Below are 16793 nucleotides of genomic sequence, written 5' to 3'. Positions count from 1 at the left end.
ATAAGGTAAGACAAATGCATCTTTAAATATTCATTTGAACGTATCATAAAACAAATAATAAATAAATGGGCCAATGACTTAAAAGTTCAGGGTTTTCTTCTAGCTGATTTTAAAATAACAATCCAACCGGGAAATAAGCTTGTCATAACGTGACAGTCGAGAACGTTTGCATACACGATTTGAGTGCATTCACCCCTTTTTAGAATGGAAAAAAGGATTGACATTTTAGGAGCATTTCCTTTGGCCTACCATTTAAAAAAATAAACAAAACGTTCAGTTTTAACAACAAAGTTGAATCATGCATAATGGCAAATAACACTAGTTCAAAACCAATGTTTATGTGGCCTGGAGTGAAGAACATAAAAGAAATTTCACTAGAAGGAATTATTTTGTTAAAAACGATAACAGGCCGGTTTGGCGTTTACCTTCCAAGACAACAGGGCAATACCAAGTACCGCAATAATGGCAAACGTTGCAAATTTGAAGACATGTAACTTTCCACTCATGGTGTTGCACCGTGATCTTGTTTTGATGGCTTGCCATATCGCGGGAACCACAGGTAAACTGCACATGAGTAGTACAATTGCGCTTGGGTTTATTGGTAGAACTGTCAGCCCAACTATGGTTATAAAACATAGGGAAAGAGTTTCCAGGAACCCGCCAATCAGAATCTGCAATTGTAAATGGCATAGAAAACAGATTAATAGAAGTAACTCAAAGGGAAAAAAAAAACTAACATGAAGAAATTTCATGGCTAGTTGCTTACTAATTAGAATTGCTATAACCTGATTTCTAGAATTACATGTGTGTGGACATTTCTACGACATTTGGCAAGCCATTTCTACGATTAGATAGCCGGTCTCGATCCCGCCCAGAGTTAGCTTTTATTTATAGAATTGGCGCTTCTTCTGACGCATTCAGGTCTTCCTGGAAAGGAAGCTGGATGGGCAGGTTTCTAACCCACATGAGTGTGAGGGTCTATTGTAGGGGGTCGTACGTTCAGTTCCGAAACCGCCATATTTTGCTTCTTCCTGGACCGCAAAAAGCTTTCTTTCTCTCCTAAAGACCGAAACCGCCAAGTTTTCTTGACCGTAAACCACCAGATAAATAGGAATGAACCCGCAAAGCGAAACTAAAAATTTGTTTAAACCACCAAACCGCCAGAGTATAACAGACCTTAGACTATGTGCATGGCTTGCTAAATCTGAGTTGGAAGGTAATTAAAGGATGGTGAATAGCCAATGAAAGCCTCGGATTTATATTAACCCTAGAACTTTATAATTTAGTTTCGTTAGAAAAGTTCCGTTAAAAAGTTAACGCGGGATTTGCAAGCAAAAAACTCCAAAACATCAGTAATATCTTGAAACAAATAATTTCAAATCATTTCTACTGCTTTGCATAATTTACACTCACGATGCAAAGGCTATACAGAACAAAACACGGCGTTTATTGATCCAGTAAACCGAGAAAAGAGTTAACCAATTAAGAAGGTGTCCTGTGAGTGTCATTTGTGACCTTGCGGCTAGTAATAAACCTGCCAATCCAACGCCAAAAGTGTTTTTCCAAGTTATTAATCTATCCTTGGAGGAAATAATAAAAGACAAAAGTTCATAAAATGACCGCAACTGTAATTATCAAATTTAGCATATTTTGTCAGCATTGTCAGCACGATTTAATTCGCATGGACGACTGTTACGTAATGGTAGCTCTGCTTGATTCTGTAAACTACTTGACAAGTAATTATTTCTGATATAATGAGGTAAAACAGATCAAGAGGATATTGGAACACAAATTCTCCAAGCTGCACATGTTAAAATAAACATTTTGATACTAGTTTAGTTTATTCTTTATTTTCTGGCTATTTGTCATTGTCAGTCTGGAGTTAAACATTCAAGGCAAGTTGAGCCGTTCTTCAGACAACTTTATATCCATTTTAACTTTATATTCCAGTTGAGCAACTTTCCAAATAGATGTTTTTAAGAGATCAACGTAATCATCGCGTGTGAAGCCAGATAAGACACACCGCACTATTGAAACTCGTGATATTTGAATAGTATTTGATATCGCTTCGGTTACCTTGGCTATGATGAATGTCACACTCTAATAATTAGCTCAGCAGCAAATTTATCTTTGACTTTTGTCCATTTGTACGTACACCATTAGATTATTAATTTATGGCCAGGTTTTTCTTATGAACCCATGTTAACTGCTCTTTGCATGCGAGCATTAATAATTTATAATCATCGCCATATTAATAAATTATATTTGCTTTTATTGTTTGCTAAATGGCATTCCTGAATATCCATAACTTCTGCCATAATTACTGATATTTGCCTAGTGTCTGAAAGCATGATACAGCTATATTCGAGAGAGCTACACTTCATGCACTTTGTGTTAACTGTGATTTCATTTCACTCTTACCTTTTCACAGTACAAGATCTAGACCAAAATAACCTGGAACGTTTAAAATTTTCTGTGACTCTGACAGCTTTCTTTTCATCGTAAGACTTTTGTAAAGACCCCAGCTTATTCAGTCGTGAAAATTAATTATTCTCTCTATATTGGCTCTCCCGACACTTGAGGTTTATGTGGCTTTCACGAAAGACGTTGCTTTGTTGGCTATGTCTGCAGTTTTTTTTCCCTGAATATTTCCAATTTAGCACAGTTTGGCAATCCGTTAGAACCAAAATATGAGTTTTATGACAAAATTTGTTTGCTTAACTTAATCTGTGATATTTTTCCAAGTTTGATTTAAGGTGTTCGGTTAATTTTTAATACATCTGACTGAGGTATCTTTATTTTTTCAATTTTGCTTTCAGTGAGTTCAACACTGACACAAACACAACCCAACAGCGCGACAAAGCAAACAGTTAACAAACAAACAAACAAACAAAAGTTATATATGTCATTATCCTACCAATTTTTTCCGTTCAATCTTTGTTACTCAGATTTAGACACATAATTAAAATAATTAATTAAGCCAAGTTTTAACTAAAAATTTAACTAATACACAGTCAGTGTTTACTTCGCGGTGTCCTAATGCTTTTTTATAACTGCAGTATAAAACTAAAGTATGTGGGAAAATATGTAGTTCTTACTAGGAAGGGCACACACAGTAAAACCACAATAGTCTAAACCCATGCATTCAGCCGACAAACGCTTTTTACCTGCGGAAAATTGAATAGGACTTACCAGAATAAATCCTTGTTTCGTTGGCCATGGGCGACTTTTCCTTCTCAGACTTGTCCAAGTTGCGTAAACGAAAGCTACGGCTTGAGGGATCATTAAAACCAGCACAAGCATTAATATCAAGGCTTGTTTGCTTGTCTCTGCAGAAACCTCTTTTGATACACTTGTCTTAGTTTGATTGAAACTTTTGAACTGCTGTCCTATAACCAGCAACGAAATCTTACTGGTCACAGTGCAAAACACGACAACTGCGAAAAGAAACACGGCTGTCATCCATTTCAAGACGCTGAGAAACGCGTCGAAAAATTGACCATTTTCAATTTTGCTGCTCACATTTGAAATCGACGATTCAGTTCTTTCCACCGTGTACCGTCTTCGGTTATGATCAGATGACGACCGAGCAAAATTTTCGTAGTTGCTGATCTTTCGAGACATTTTGAAGCGTGTCTTGCATAAGTCTCATCTATGCAGCAAAGGTATTTAACGGGCGCAAGGTGTATTCATAAGGTGATAATACTTCCCTGTTATGGGTCGACGGTTTTAGACCACTGGACTGGTATAATTATGAATTATTCTTTTTTACAACTTGCCGTTCTCAATTATAATGTTACAATATATAACACACTACAAACAAATGGTCTTAAAATTGCCGTCATGCTAAGTTCCTTGATGAGCACTTGGGGCAAGGGTACCACGAGAATTGCCACGTCAGCATGGCGCAATGCATAGATGATACGTTTTGTAGCTTAGCAACGTTAGCGACGAAACAGCGCACTCAGTTAGCTCGGAGACGGAGTCTAGCCCCAAATTCTCCCTATGAATCGAACAACACATTTATAACTACCATTATAAAACAAATATACATCTTATTGCAATAACGTTGTCACATAAAAAAATATATTAAAAAGGCAATAGCGGAGCTCCAGCGCGCGAAGCGCACCAGCGGAGCAACATGGTTAAGAAAATTTGGTTAACCCATGAAGCCAAAAAATGGGTTCTCGAGTGAGCGTACGCGCGCCCGCACCTACAGATTCTTGGGGAAGGGAAGGTGAATCACAAGGGAACCCTACCGGGGGTAGGAGAATGTCATCTTATCATATCCCAAGGAACGTTGAGGTTAACGTCGGCTTGTATCTTTGATATTGATCAGCCATGTTATGGTCAATTGACAGCTGACAAAACTAAGTATCCGCTAATCAGTATCACATGACCATATCGCGGGCTAGGGTGTACACTATAGATCATGTGTTTTTTAAAGCTGATCGCTGACCAGGTTATAGTTTTCCATTGAATCGCGGGCTCAAATCTTACTTGTTTTGTCTAGGGTATTTTGCACTTTCGATTGGAGTTGACGATTTATTTCGGAAATGGATTTTTTTTGAGAAGTATATGTTTAATAACTTCAATAAAAGTAATTTTCAATGAGAGTATTTTTACAAATTTAAGAACCAGAAAATAAATGTGGAGCTCCGCCTTTAGGCTTGGCTAAATCTTTACATTAGGAATTAATAATCTCAATCATCATAACCTGTGGCATTTACAGAAACTCGCGAGTTTGTATCCTGTACACTTATAATCGTGTAAAATGTTTGTGCTTTGCTAAACACAAATACACTATGATTAAAACAGTACGAAAATAATATTAATACCATAATAAGAACATACTTAACAAAATTTTCGCGTTATACAACCACTGAACGACAAAATTACAAATGAAGTTAACTGACGAAACGTTGTCTAGCGTTCTCAGCGTTGTCTAATGACTAGGCAACGCTGATGCACTGATATGCAAATTGTTTCGGCTGCAAGAAATACTGTCCATGCGCCTGTTCTCTCTGTTCTGAGTTTTGTTTCTCCTTTTATTTCAGGAAACTGAACAGGAAAATGTATATTTGTGAATGTAATAATCTTGTACTTAATTATAAGCAACAACCTGAGGAGTTCGGAGGCTATCAAAATAATAGTGTAATTTCGATAGCATAAACCTGTACAATTAATAAACTATATATTCATGATTGTAAGAGGTATTACTCAGCGCAGACTCCTATATATTTAACAATTATCCTGCGAAATCGCGCGGAATATCGCCTGATACTTAGCCGACGAGGCCGTAGGCCGAGTTGGCTAAAATCAGACGATATTCCGCAAGATTGAGCAGGATAATTGTTTTATTATTCAACAAATTGGCAACGAAACACATTTTGCACATAGAAAAACTGTAATTAAGCAGCGCTTTACAAGATTTCGGACGAATTTTCGCAACCTACAAATATCGCAGGATATCTGTTATGTACGGATGACAGATATCGTTAACATTTTGACCATATATGGGCAGCGCGCGCATCTGTTGAATAATAATGTTAGATATATATTTGCTTTAAATCAATATCTGTTACGATCAGTGTATCCATTGCTATGCCTTATCCTCTTTGCCAGTTTAAGTTACAGTTTCCCGGCGTTTGTTGTTTGTAATCGGCTGGGTCTTGTCCAAGGCCTTTCGATCGCGGAACCCTCAGACGCAAGAAACAGTTCTCGAAATGCTTAATTATAACTTAATCACGGAACCTACAGTGTATAAAGCTGTGTTCTTCCTTCATGTTCTAAGCACAACCAACGTTAATTGCTTGTGAAGTTTCATTGTAGGTTTTAACTCAATGAACACCCGTCAAGCGTCAAGCGTCAAGTTATGGTGGATTTTATGTGGTGACTTGTTCATAGTTGAATCTTGAATTGCAAGTCATTTAGTTTAATTTCAACTTCCTGATCAGTGAAGCAAATGTTTTGGTCATTATTATTACTACACCACTTTACATAATGGATTTTTTTACATAGATCTTTGCATATGACGTCAGCAAAAATTCTAAATATAAACCGCTGACAATACAAAGCTGCTTTACAGTGGCGGGACACGAGAAAGGTCAATCTTAGGATAAGTCTTATCTTGATTCAACTTTTTATAGATAAGCAATTTAGTATGTTTCTTAGGTATTAAAAATAAAAACGATATTTTTGGCAATGGTTTTAATATTTTGACGGAGACATCAAGTTTTAAAATACCGAAGTAAAATATATGATATTCATGGCAGACTAGGGCGTTTAAACAAATCTCGTGACTTTTGCTAACTAACCAGAACCAACAAGTGACTTGAACATTTCAGTTAAAAAAGGAAAATAACTTGAGACTTTTATAAGCTTATTTAAGTCTATAAAAACCTACAACGCGAGCGATCCAATTGTTTTAGCATAACTTGCAAGGTGATCCATAAACAAAGAATATCGACAAAACTATATTTAACACAGGTACAAGAGAAGCTTCGTGCGTAAAGGTCTTGACTGTATCTACAACAAAATTTTTTATTTTGATTGGACCTGTGCGCGCATATTAGTCGTGTAATTGGCGCGTGATCACGTGGGTGTCTAATTTTTAATTTGGATTTCTGAAATTGGACACCTACGTCATTCGCGCGTCAATCATATGCCCTTAGATGGGTTTTTTCTTTCCGTTTTCCAAGTGTTTGTTAAACTGATCGAAAAACCTTTTTCAACTTTTTCGTGCAAAAAAGCTTCTCAAAGACTTCCTAACCTCGAAATTTGTTATAGCTAGATACGATTAATAAGTAATTGGATCTCGTGTCGTACAATTCAGAGAGAAATCGTGCTCGTAACGATGATGCATTTGTTAAGGCATATTGATGACATGTTTTTTTTTGTTGCACTTACGAAACAAATATCTGACAGTAAACTACTTTTTAAAATAGATCTTTTAAAGTACATTGTAGCATATATCAAGGTTATAAACTATAAGTACACATCGGAAATACAATCAGAACGAGCTGGCACCTGTGCTGCTACAAGCTCGCTAATCCAACGTTGCCTGAAGAATCCGTTCATTCTGCTGTAGCAAAATGATTTCAGTGTCTTTGGTGCTCTATGTCTATGCCGTTATAGGTAAGCAACCACAAAAATTGTAACTTAAAAGTTTGTTTTATTTTCCTCGGTTTACTTAAACCTTTTGGTACCGGTTACTTTGCTTGGCGAAAATATTTCCGTTTAATTAAGTAGTCATGCTATCATACAAGTGGCGGCTCGCTTTTTGTGTGCCCTTAATGAAAGAATTCTTTAGCGTGAAGTTGCAGAAGAAGATTTGCCGGAGCCATGTGAATTTTCTCACAGACTTCGTTCTACTTATAATAATTTCAAATTACATTCCAGCGAAAAATTTTCAGCCAACGATGAAAACAACATCAGTTCATCTTGAAAACAGGCCAATAGAGTTCATTCAACGCGACTGCCTCTGTGTTTAGAGTTTAAATAAGACAAATACCTGTTAGAGAAAAGCTAACAAAATGGTATTGCAAAAAAGAAATCCTAACTATTTATAGATGTATTTTTTAGATTAACTTATCTTTTTTATTCTAGTTAGGATCATTTGTATCTTGTCATTTTTCATTCATATATTAGCCCAATACCAATAATTCACACAATAACCTCCATCAATTGCAGTTTTAAAAAGTACAATATTTAATAAGAAGTCTCAGGAGTCATATCACGCCCTTAAAATTTCTAAATTTAAACCACTGGTCCTTTTAATATGTCTTGTACATTTTCTAGTAATCGTGCTTGTGGTAAAACATTTTTTATCCCTATCATTTATCTGATTTGTACGATTTAAACGTTAATAGTTTATGAGAGAACTAGAGTCAATGTTTATTTTTCTTTCTTTGGACTTTAAAAATACCCAATATTTTTTCAACCAGGCACATCACTTTAAAAAAATGGGAAGTATGCTAAGTGTTGTGATAGTGGGGTGAACTTCTTGAGAAATTACCTATATAATTCTAATAAAATATGACCATATCGCAAGAGGATTTTCCACTGAATCTGACCATTGCTGTTCTTCATTTATCGTGACAACGATAACAAGATTTCTCTAAATGATACACCTAGAGCTTAGGTTAGGTTTAAAGTACCATTTTGAATTGTTTTTAACCATCTTTATGCTTTTAAGTGTTGTACTGAAACATACTTGGTGTTGTGCTGAAACAGACAAATATATGATGATTACACAACCACACAAGTATACGCATTGTCAAATATCAAGGCTGTATACTAAATATATGTTATACACTTTGTTATACAGAACATAATACATAAAAACCTGGATTTGTTCCTACAGCTCAACAATTTGCAAACATAGTTGTCCCCTGGATAATTCAACTCGATTATTATAGTATTCATACGTACTCGCTCTAATGATCCGTCTACTAACACACGATATAGTTTTCTTTTCTTTAAAAAAAAAAACAGTTGGTTTCTTGTTTCTTCCCGAACTAATCTTTCTTTGTGAAAAAGAGAAACAAGAAATGAAAGTTGAATAAAGACGCCTTGTTGCGTGACTTTTTTTAATGTCTATAAAATAATCGTACTACATGAGGCAATCAATATTCGCCGGCAGTTAACAATGGAAACGACTGACATCGGATTGTTTTCAAACTATCGATTTACTTTTTGTTAAAAGGCTCCAAAATTTTCGAGAACTTTTCCTTTATTACAGTACAATGATCTCATAAAGTACGTGGTGTTAAACATCAAGCTTGGTAAATATTAAAGGATGTGATTGAAAATATTATTATATTGTCGTCTCAGTGCTACCTCTATATGCTAAATAAGATTGATTTAAAAATGCACCTAGATACTAGGTACTGCTTGAGCGTAATATGCTTTTTTTGCTGTTACTTACTTCACATCGTAAATAACAGCTATGCGAAGACAGAAACACAAGTTTGTTGTCGGCCTTGGGCGCCATGGCCATTACATACTGTTCATGGTGTTAGAAACTTGCATGCTTCACTGACAGATGATCAGAAGATTAGGGACGTTCTTCCATAAATAACATCAACTAATATAGCTAATACATTCTTGTTGCATAAGTGTATCACAAGGATAGTCGATATTCGAGCTCTACCCTTAAAAATGCTTATTTTTGTTCCGCCTCAGTAGCTGCGGTAATAAGGGCAGTGTATGTAAGTTAAAGTTTAGGAACCGTGATGTCGGGAGCTGTTGCCACAAACATAATCTTGAGTTTATAACATACTTATTAGCTTTTCACTCAGAGAATAGTAATAAAAAAACCGTCGTTGAAAACATTCTGCACATATTTTGGATCATGAGGCAACGAAAATCAGTCTAGATCGCAAGGATCGAAATCCAGAAATAATCTTTTGACCATCTCTCAATTTTGATGAAAGCAGTGCTTTCATCAAAATTGAGAGATTCCCCAATAATCGATTGGTAGTACTTAATGGCACTTGCGACAATATTGACGGTATTTTTACTTCTAGAAAGCTTGAACTTTCATGCTCCAACATCAAAATTCTATCATCCATACCGGCCAATTTACTCACTTTGGTTTAGCTCGCTCGTTGTGGGATCACAGTATCAAACTTCGGTAAAACAAAAATAACGTGAGTTTTGTTTTGTTTTTCTTTGAAACAATTTTCAAGGAAAAAGGGGAGATGAAAGTGATACATTCTTTGTAAAATGAACGGAAACTTAGAATAAAAAATATCATCGTCACCATCACTTTTATGTAATGTTTATAGTGACATAAAAAATTATGTAAAAAGCGCCTTTCCGAAAGTTCAAAGTGCATTACGTAGATTTTGCCAAAGCATAGTTGCAGTCAGTCACTCTACGTAGCGACTTATACTGACTGCAAGCGTTAAAGCTTTTCAGTCACTAAGGGGTCTACGTCAAAAGAATCACATTATGTATTGTGCAAAAACACAACTATTTTTCCTTGCACGTGCTACATCAATATGTAGCTGCATTTAAACACACGTGCGTAACAGGAATTATGTTAACAGCTATAATATATATTCCAATTACCTGGTGGGGACTGGTGGCTCCTTTTTTCAGAAGCATTACTCAGAAAGTTAGATACCTAGACTCACTTATCTACTTTAAATTTTACAACGATGATGACCTTCAAATTTCTTACGTTTATTGAGGCTTGCAATTAGCTATGATCAATAAAAGTAACAAGGGAAAAGGTCATACAGTCAACCTCTGTCATATTGTCGCAAAGGAACATCCCGCTCACAAAAAAATTTGAAAATAATTCTTAAAAAACTAGCTTTTTGTGCTGTGTGCTTTAATCAACTGGCGGCGATAAAGGAAGTTTCAGTGAAACAACTTGCTTTACTCGTTGTCATTCCTTTAGTCGACAAACATCAGATACACAATTAAAAAAAGAGATTGTGTTTGAGTTGTTGATTTGAAGCAGGAATGGGTATCACGACTGTTACTTTGCGATCGCGTACACACATTGCAAAACGGTTTTCACACTGAAGAAGGGCTATGCCCGAAACGTTTGTGTAACATACACAAAATGACACTGTTCACGACATTTTTTTATTTTTGTTTTGTTTTATAGTACTAGTTTGAAAGTGTCACGCATCTACTGGCAATTTGTCACTGTAAAAAGCTAAGTTTGATGAATGTTTATAATTAAACAGTCTCTCCTTGTGCTGTATTGTTTCAACCAGGAGTTCCCTTTTATAGTGTCAGATGTTGGTAATTTTTTTTCAAGCACTTCCTTTTATCAGTAAGCGCACCGCTAGAAACTTGACTAATCTTATAAAAGCGGAAAATTTCAAACCAACAATTCAACTTGGAATAGAGTAGCCTGTGAAATATAGTTCTTAACGAAATAGTAAAATCTAGATGCTGCAAAATGTACCCGATAAACAATGGAAGTCGACAGTGTTACCCCACCGAGCAAATTATAACTGAACAACATCAGTATTAGTTATCACATCAGTTGTCCTAAGTAACTATTTAATGTTTCTTGACCCATTTTCAGCTGTCAGTGGCAACATTCTAAACAATCAAGACAACAATCAGTGGTACAAAGATGGCGTCCAGCTGATCCGAGACAACCTTAGGGTGAGAGCGAACAGGAGAACTGCTAAAAACGCTATTGTCTTCGTGGGCGATGGAATGGGCATCTCAACCATCACTGCTGCTCGCATTCTTGACGGACAGATAAAAGGCGGATCAGGCGAGGAGAATGTACTGAGCTGGGAGGAATTTCCTTGGTCAGGCCAGGTGAAAACGTATTGTGTCGATCAGCAGGGAGCAGATTCGGCGCCGTCCGCTGCGGCGATTCTGAACGGAATAAAGACCAAAGACGGTAGGTAACCGAGTCAGTAATGCTGTCTAGCAATAGTTTTTGACTTGTATGCATTTAAGAAGGAGCTTTTGAGCTGCTGTTTAATAAAATTTTGCTAAGTTGCTACTTCTTTAAACGAACAGTTAGAAGGAAATGTCTTTTCTGTTAGGCATTACGTGTCGATCTTAAAATGGCTGTTCGACGTGAATTTTAAACGCTAGAAGTTGTTTACAAATCAAGGAAACTGCAAGTACATAAAAAGATTTATTTCAAAAAATAGCATGAAAATAATTATGCAGAAGTAGTTATCAGCTAGGAGCCTTAGGATTAGTATTCAATTTCTTTCTAACCGTAGTGAAATAAGAAAAAAAGGATAGATTCCCTTTTAAACGGCCATTTTCTTTTGAATTTTTTAGGTATCCTTGCGATGGACGAAAGAGCAGAACTTGGCTTCTGTTCCACTGGAACTGCAGACCGTAAAGCAATCTCCATTCTGTCGCTCGCGGAGATGGCTGGGATGTCAACCGGGATAGTGACCACCACGCGTGTGACCCACGCAACTCCCGCGACCGCGTACGCTAATTCTGCGAGTCGCAGATGGGAGAGTGACGCGGATAAACTGAATCCAGAATATACAAAAGATGACGCGTCGACGTGCAAAGATATTGGTAAATGAATGCAAGAGTCCTGTTAGGGGTTTTAGGGATCAGGGATAACTCACAAAATATTTCAGGGATAAGGAATAAATGTTTAAATAATTATAGGGATAAGGTAAAACAACTCAGTTTTTGGGATAATGAAAATCAAATTAATAAGGTTAAAAGCTATGGTAACTTTAGGGATAAGGAATAACTGCCCTCGAAATTATTGAGATAAGGGATAATGTACTCTCTCCCTCTTAACAGGGCCTTAAACATCAAAACTTGGTCATGAAACACGCCAGAAAGCATTTTTTGGACGTTTTAATTCTCATGATAGGAAATAATATTGTCGTTTCTCAGGTGTATTTGTCGAATTCTTTGTCTCTTAGCTAGAAATGGCTACCTAGGAGCCTGGGGTCTGCACAATTTTTAAAAGTCATAGCGAAGTTTCTTTGCTTGTCTAAACTAGGTAGTTTTAAGACTTAGAAGTCTGCATTTGGGACTACATAGCACTGCCAGAGGTATCATTTCACCATGTATCTATGACTGTATCACTAGAAAACAGAGTACTGTACGAGGAACAATTCCGATACCAATAGCCACCATCTAGAAGATTTTGACTGATAAAGTTTATGATATATCATTCCCTTTTTAGCCTTGCAACTTGCTGAATATCCATACGGCGACGGAATAGAAGTCATTTTTGCCGGAGGACGTAAACAATTTATGCCTCAAAATCAAACAGACCCTGAGTACCCGGATGAGAGAGGAGAGAGACTGGATGGCAGAGACCTGATCCAAGAGTGGGTGAACAAACATCCGAACTCACAGTACGTTTGGAACAAAGCCGGGTTTGTACAGATTAACGAGAGGACGGTAGATCACGTGATAGGTATGCAATGGCTTTTGCAAATTCTGGTTTCTTTATCTTCATTCGAATCAACGAAAAAAACTAGAAATAAAAAAAAAATGGATTATTCTGCAGTTGAGGTGACAAAATAGATTGCAGCACCATATGCTGTTAACAAAAATCGATAAGAACAAATACCCAATTTATGATAATGAAAAGATTTTTTAAAAATGTTGCTAGAGCAAATTTTGTCTAACAAGAAAAGTTTATTTTACTTTCCATAATAATAAGCATATGAAATTATGAGAGAGGAATGCAAGCATTACAGCAATTATCCGTTTGGTACATTTTCATGCCTTCCCTATCAAGTAAAGTGCCGTTACGAACTCTAAATATGCCAATTGCCCTGTAGGACTATTTGAGCCTTCCCACATGAAGTATGAAGTGGACCGAGCTGAAGATCCTGCTGGTGAACCATCAATAGCAGAGATGACAGAAAAAGCCATCAGAATACTACAGAAAAACCCTAGAGGGTACTTCTTATTAGTTGAAGGTATTCAAAGAAGTTATATATGAGTGAATCAAAGTACCAGGAAAAAAGTATTAGCCATCTCAATACTGGAAATTCACAAAACAATGTAATAAACTACATGAGGCAAACAATTTAACCAGACAAAAAAAATCATCCCTCTCGAGTAACAAATTAATTGAGTTAAACCACTTTCTTTGTTATACAGTACCTAACTATAATGCTTCTTTATAATTTTTCATCCATCCATACATCCATTCACACCCCCACCTACCCCACTCACCCTTCTTTTCATCCATCCAATGGTCTGCCCGTCCGCTCGTCGATCCGCCTGACCAGTAGTTCACTCTGATTACTGATCACTTTTTGCTATTCAATATTTCACTCGGCAGGGGGGCGTATTGATCACGGACACCACCAAAATCAGGCGTTCAGAGCTCTTCATGATACACTTGCTATGGACAAAGCGGTCTCAAAGGCATTACACTTGACAAATCGAGGTATAAAAAACTGAATGTAGTAGTTTCCAGCATTTGTATTCTATCTTTCGCTTTTATCTTCTGAGTACTTTACCCGCGAGTCTTTGTTAAGGTTTCAGGATTACCAATTTTCACGTTTATACGAAATATCCTACTTCTCAAAACCAGTTTATTGAGTAAAATGATGTATAATAATGCTAGTTAACGTAACAGTCATTTTGAAGTTTGCAAGTAAACATCCAAAGATAGCTACGGATAAGTAACTGATTTATAAAGATACCTATCCGTATTACATATTATGCAACTTTCTTCTGGATACCCTCTGTACACTCTATCCCAAGCTACACGAAGTCCTGTAACATTCGTATTATATTACAAGACGGCAAAGCAAGTATTTACCAAAAACAAATCTTGCTGAACATAGTCTTCTTTTCGCAGCCGAAACCCTGATAACAGTCACCGCTGACCACTCGCACGTCTTTACCATTGGCGCATACCCTCAGCGCGGAAACCCAATATTTGACATTGTGCGTGAAGTGGGCGGAGAGTTAGCAGTTGGTTCTGATAACAAGACATACACTTCACTTGGTTACGCTAACGGCAGGTCAGGCTTACAGGGGCCTCGTCCAGACCTGAGGGGGGGTGAACACAGCACACAAGGACTACCGTCAACAAGCCACAGTTCTGCGGAGGTCTGAGACTCACGGAACCGAGGATGTTGGTAAATAGCAAATCGTTTGTTTGTTTGTTAATATTTCTTCTCTTTTTTCGACGTTTTTGCTTGTTTACAAGCTAAAAACGTAGAATAGGGGTTATGTGGTCAAAATTTGGAACCACATATTTGTAAACTCTCAAGGGACTTTTTTAATTTCTCAAGGGACTGTTTTAATTTCTCAAGGGATTACTTTCCGCTGTGGGTGATCTCGTGGAAAAACGTGACTTGTCACATTTACAAACGTTATATAACAATTTTAAAAGTGACATGTCAGCTTTCTTATCTCAACGCACGTGTGTCTGAAAGGCGATCTATAAAAAGCGTCGCACAAACAATGGATTGCGTAACTAAAACACGAATAAATAATCACTAGCACTTACATCGTTTAAAAATTACAAACGTCAAAAATAAACCATACCAAAAAACTCGCTCTTTTCAAAGATATTATTGAAGTTAAAACAAATGCAAGAGATGGGGGCTTCTTTTAGCTTAGGAGCGGTTAAAAATTAGGCCAAATTTGGTCGCTACATGCAAGCGCAACTCTATTTCGTCATCAGCCTAGGTCGTTAGGGACGTGACCTCGCGTTGACAGGGAATGACAGCAATGTTGCGTAAATCGGCTTTACAACATGCGATCGTATCTACGCAGTTCGAGTGGAATTTCAGTCAAAGACAGGAAAATTCTTTCGTATTTCATCTTCAAATATAATTCAAAAGCATTCACTGTATATATGGCTTTTGTTTAATCCTGGGTCTTGATATCCGACCCTCGCATAGCCTGAATTTCAGACAGTCCCTCTGTGCTCGCCTGCTTGCCAGAAGGAACGTCTGAACACATTTGGGCTTAATGCCGTCCGGTGACGTCACTACCCGAAAACCGGGTAGTGATTTTGATTGGTTGATTTAAAAATTATTTGCATAATTATGTGAAATTATGACTGAATTTTACCGCGCGAGGATTGTAATTTGAAAACGTTTGGAAAGAGTTCGAAAGAGTTCACCTTCCCAGAAATGAATTGATTAGTCAATTACCTTGAGTTCATTACTTTATTAGTTTACCTACGGATGAAGAATAGTAATGGAAATCGGTAGGTTTTAATTTGGCGGCATTCGTCGCTTCGACATGCAGTGCAGTGTTTTGCCAGATTTATATCTGATTTTATAATATATGTAATCTTGTTTTGTCAACAAAGCCGCTCGACGCTTATGTCCTGCAGCCTCGATGAGCCAGTGATTTCTGAACTCAGTGCCCACGGTCAAGTAGGATATTTTTGTATTGAATTCCGTTTCTTGATGCCTCTGAAACCGTCGAAATTGATTTATTTATTAAAGTACTCACGAGTGTGTTGTATTTGTCCGTTGCGTAACATATTATATTTTGATCGCTAGATAAAGCAAATCAGTTTAGATGAAATCGCTTCCGTAAAAGAATATAGCCTGCAGTCGATTAAAATATCATTCATTTGTCTCAAGGTTTTTAATAGTTTACTATTAAAACAATTTTATACCCTGTAATCCTTTATTTAAGCGATTTTTCTTTCACAATTTCATGGCCTCGACAGAAACTTTTCCGCATGAATTAACACCAAAGCGTAGTGACGTCACCGGACGGCATTAGGCCCGAATGTGTTCAGACGTTCCTTCTGGCAAGCAGGCGAGCACAGAGGGATGTCTGAAATTCAGGCTAACCCTCGCAGAGCCTAGACAAAACGCAGCTTGAATGTTTTCCCCGACAGTAGTCGGAAATATCCGTATTTTTTTTCGTGCTTTTTCGTGGAGCAATCGTAACGATACGGCCTTGAACACATTGAACAGCGGTCTACCTATAACAATATAATTCAAATATGGCGTCGCAAAAACAAAGCGTCGAACGCATATTTTGCTGTTTCATTTGCTAATTTCGCTGCCGTAATCGACTGCCTCGAAAGGTCCTTGCAGTTTTAAAGTATAGAATTGTCAGATCTCGCTGAAATTTGCACTGTTTATTTGTGTAATGTTAAGGAATATGTGTATAAATACCCGGCGCGGACGAGCCATTTTTGACAAAATTATATGGCTGCATTTCCTCCGCGAAGATAGGAAATTGTTAAACTAAACTACAAAGAAACTGTAATGATAAGTTCGAAGAACAATGCACAGGATAAACCTTCGACTCATACTTCATGCAAAAACGTCGATATCTCGAAGAGACTTTGATTTGTTTATGGGTACTAGGTA

General features: G+C 37.0%; 1 protein-coding gene and 1 pseudogene across 2 annotated transcripts in view; one reads left to right on the top strand and one right to left on the bottom strand.

Moving 5' to 3' along the window:
- LOC144656287 (structural maintenance of chromosomes protein 6-like) overlaps nt 1–3624 on the bottom strand; it is a 21405-nt gene extending 17781 nt beyond the window's left edge. The window contains exons 1-2 of the mRNA XM_078516517.1: nt 3193–3624; nt 426–671 (exon numbers count right to left, since the gene is read on the bottom strand). Of these exons, the coding sequence (XP_078372643.1) occupies nt 426–671; nt 3193–3624 (678 nt within the window). The remainder of the gene's footprint in view (nt 1–425; nt 672–3192) is intronic.
- A 3377-nt stretch (nt 3625–7001) lies between these two features.
- Nucleotides 7002–14590, top strand: LOC144656285 (alkaline phosphatase, tissue-nonspecific isozyme-like; annotated as a pseudogene). The gene is made up of 7 exons (XR_013571290.1): nt 7002–7137; nt 11054–11383; nt 11779–12030; nt 12659–12895; nt 13266–13406; nt 13775–13882; nt 14300–14590. The product of XR_013571290.1 is annotated as an alkaline phosphatase, tissue-nonspecific isozyme-like (transcript).
- Nucleotides 14591–16793: the final 2203 nt, after the last annotated feature.

The sequence above is a fragment of the Oculina patagonica genome, chromosome 6 (genome assembly GCF_052425735.1).
Source record: "Oculina patagonica isolate OP01 chromosome 6, crgOcupat, whole genome shotgun sequence".
Taxonomy (NCBI): Eukaryota; Metazoa; Cnidaria; class Anthozoa; order Scleractinia; family Oculinidae; genus Oculina; species Oculina patagonica.
This window is presented reverse-complemented; position numbering and strand designations above follow the sequence as displayed.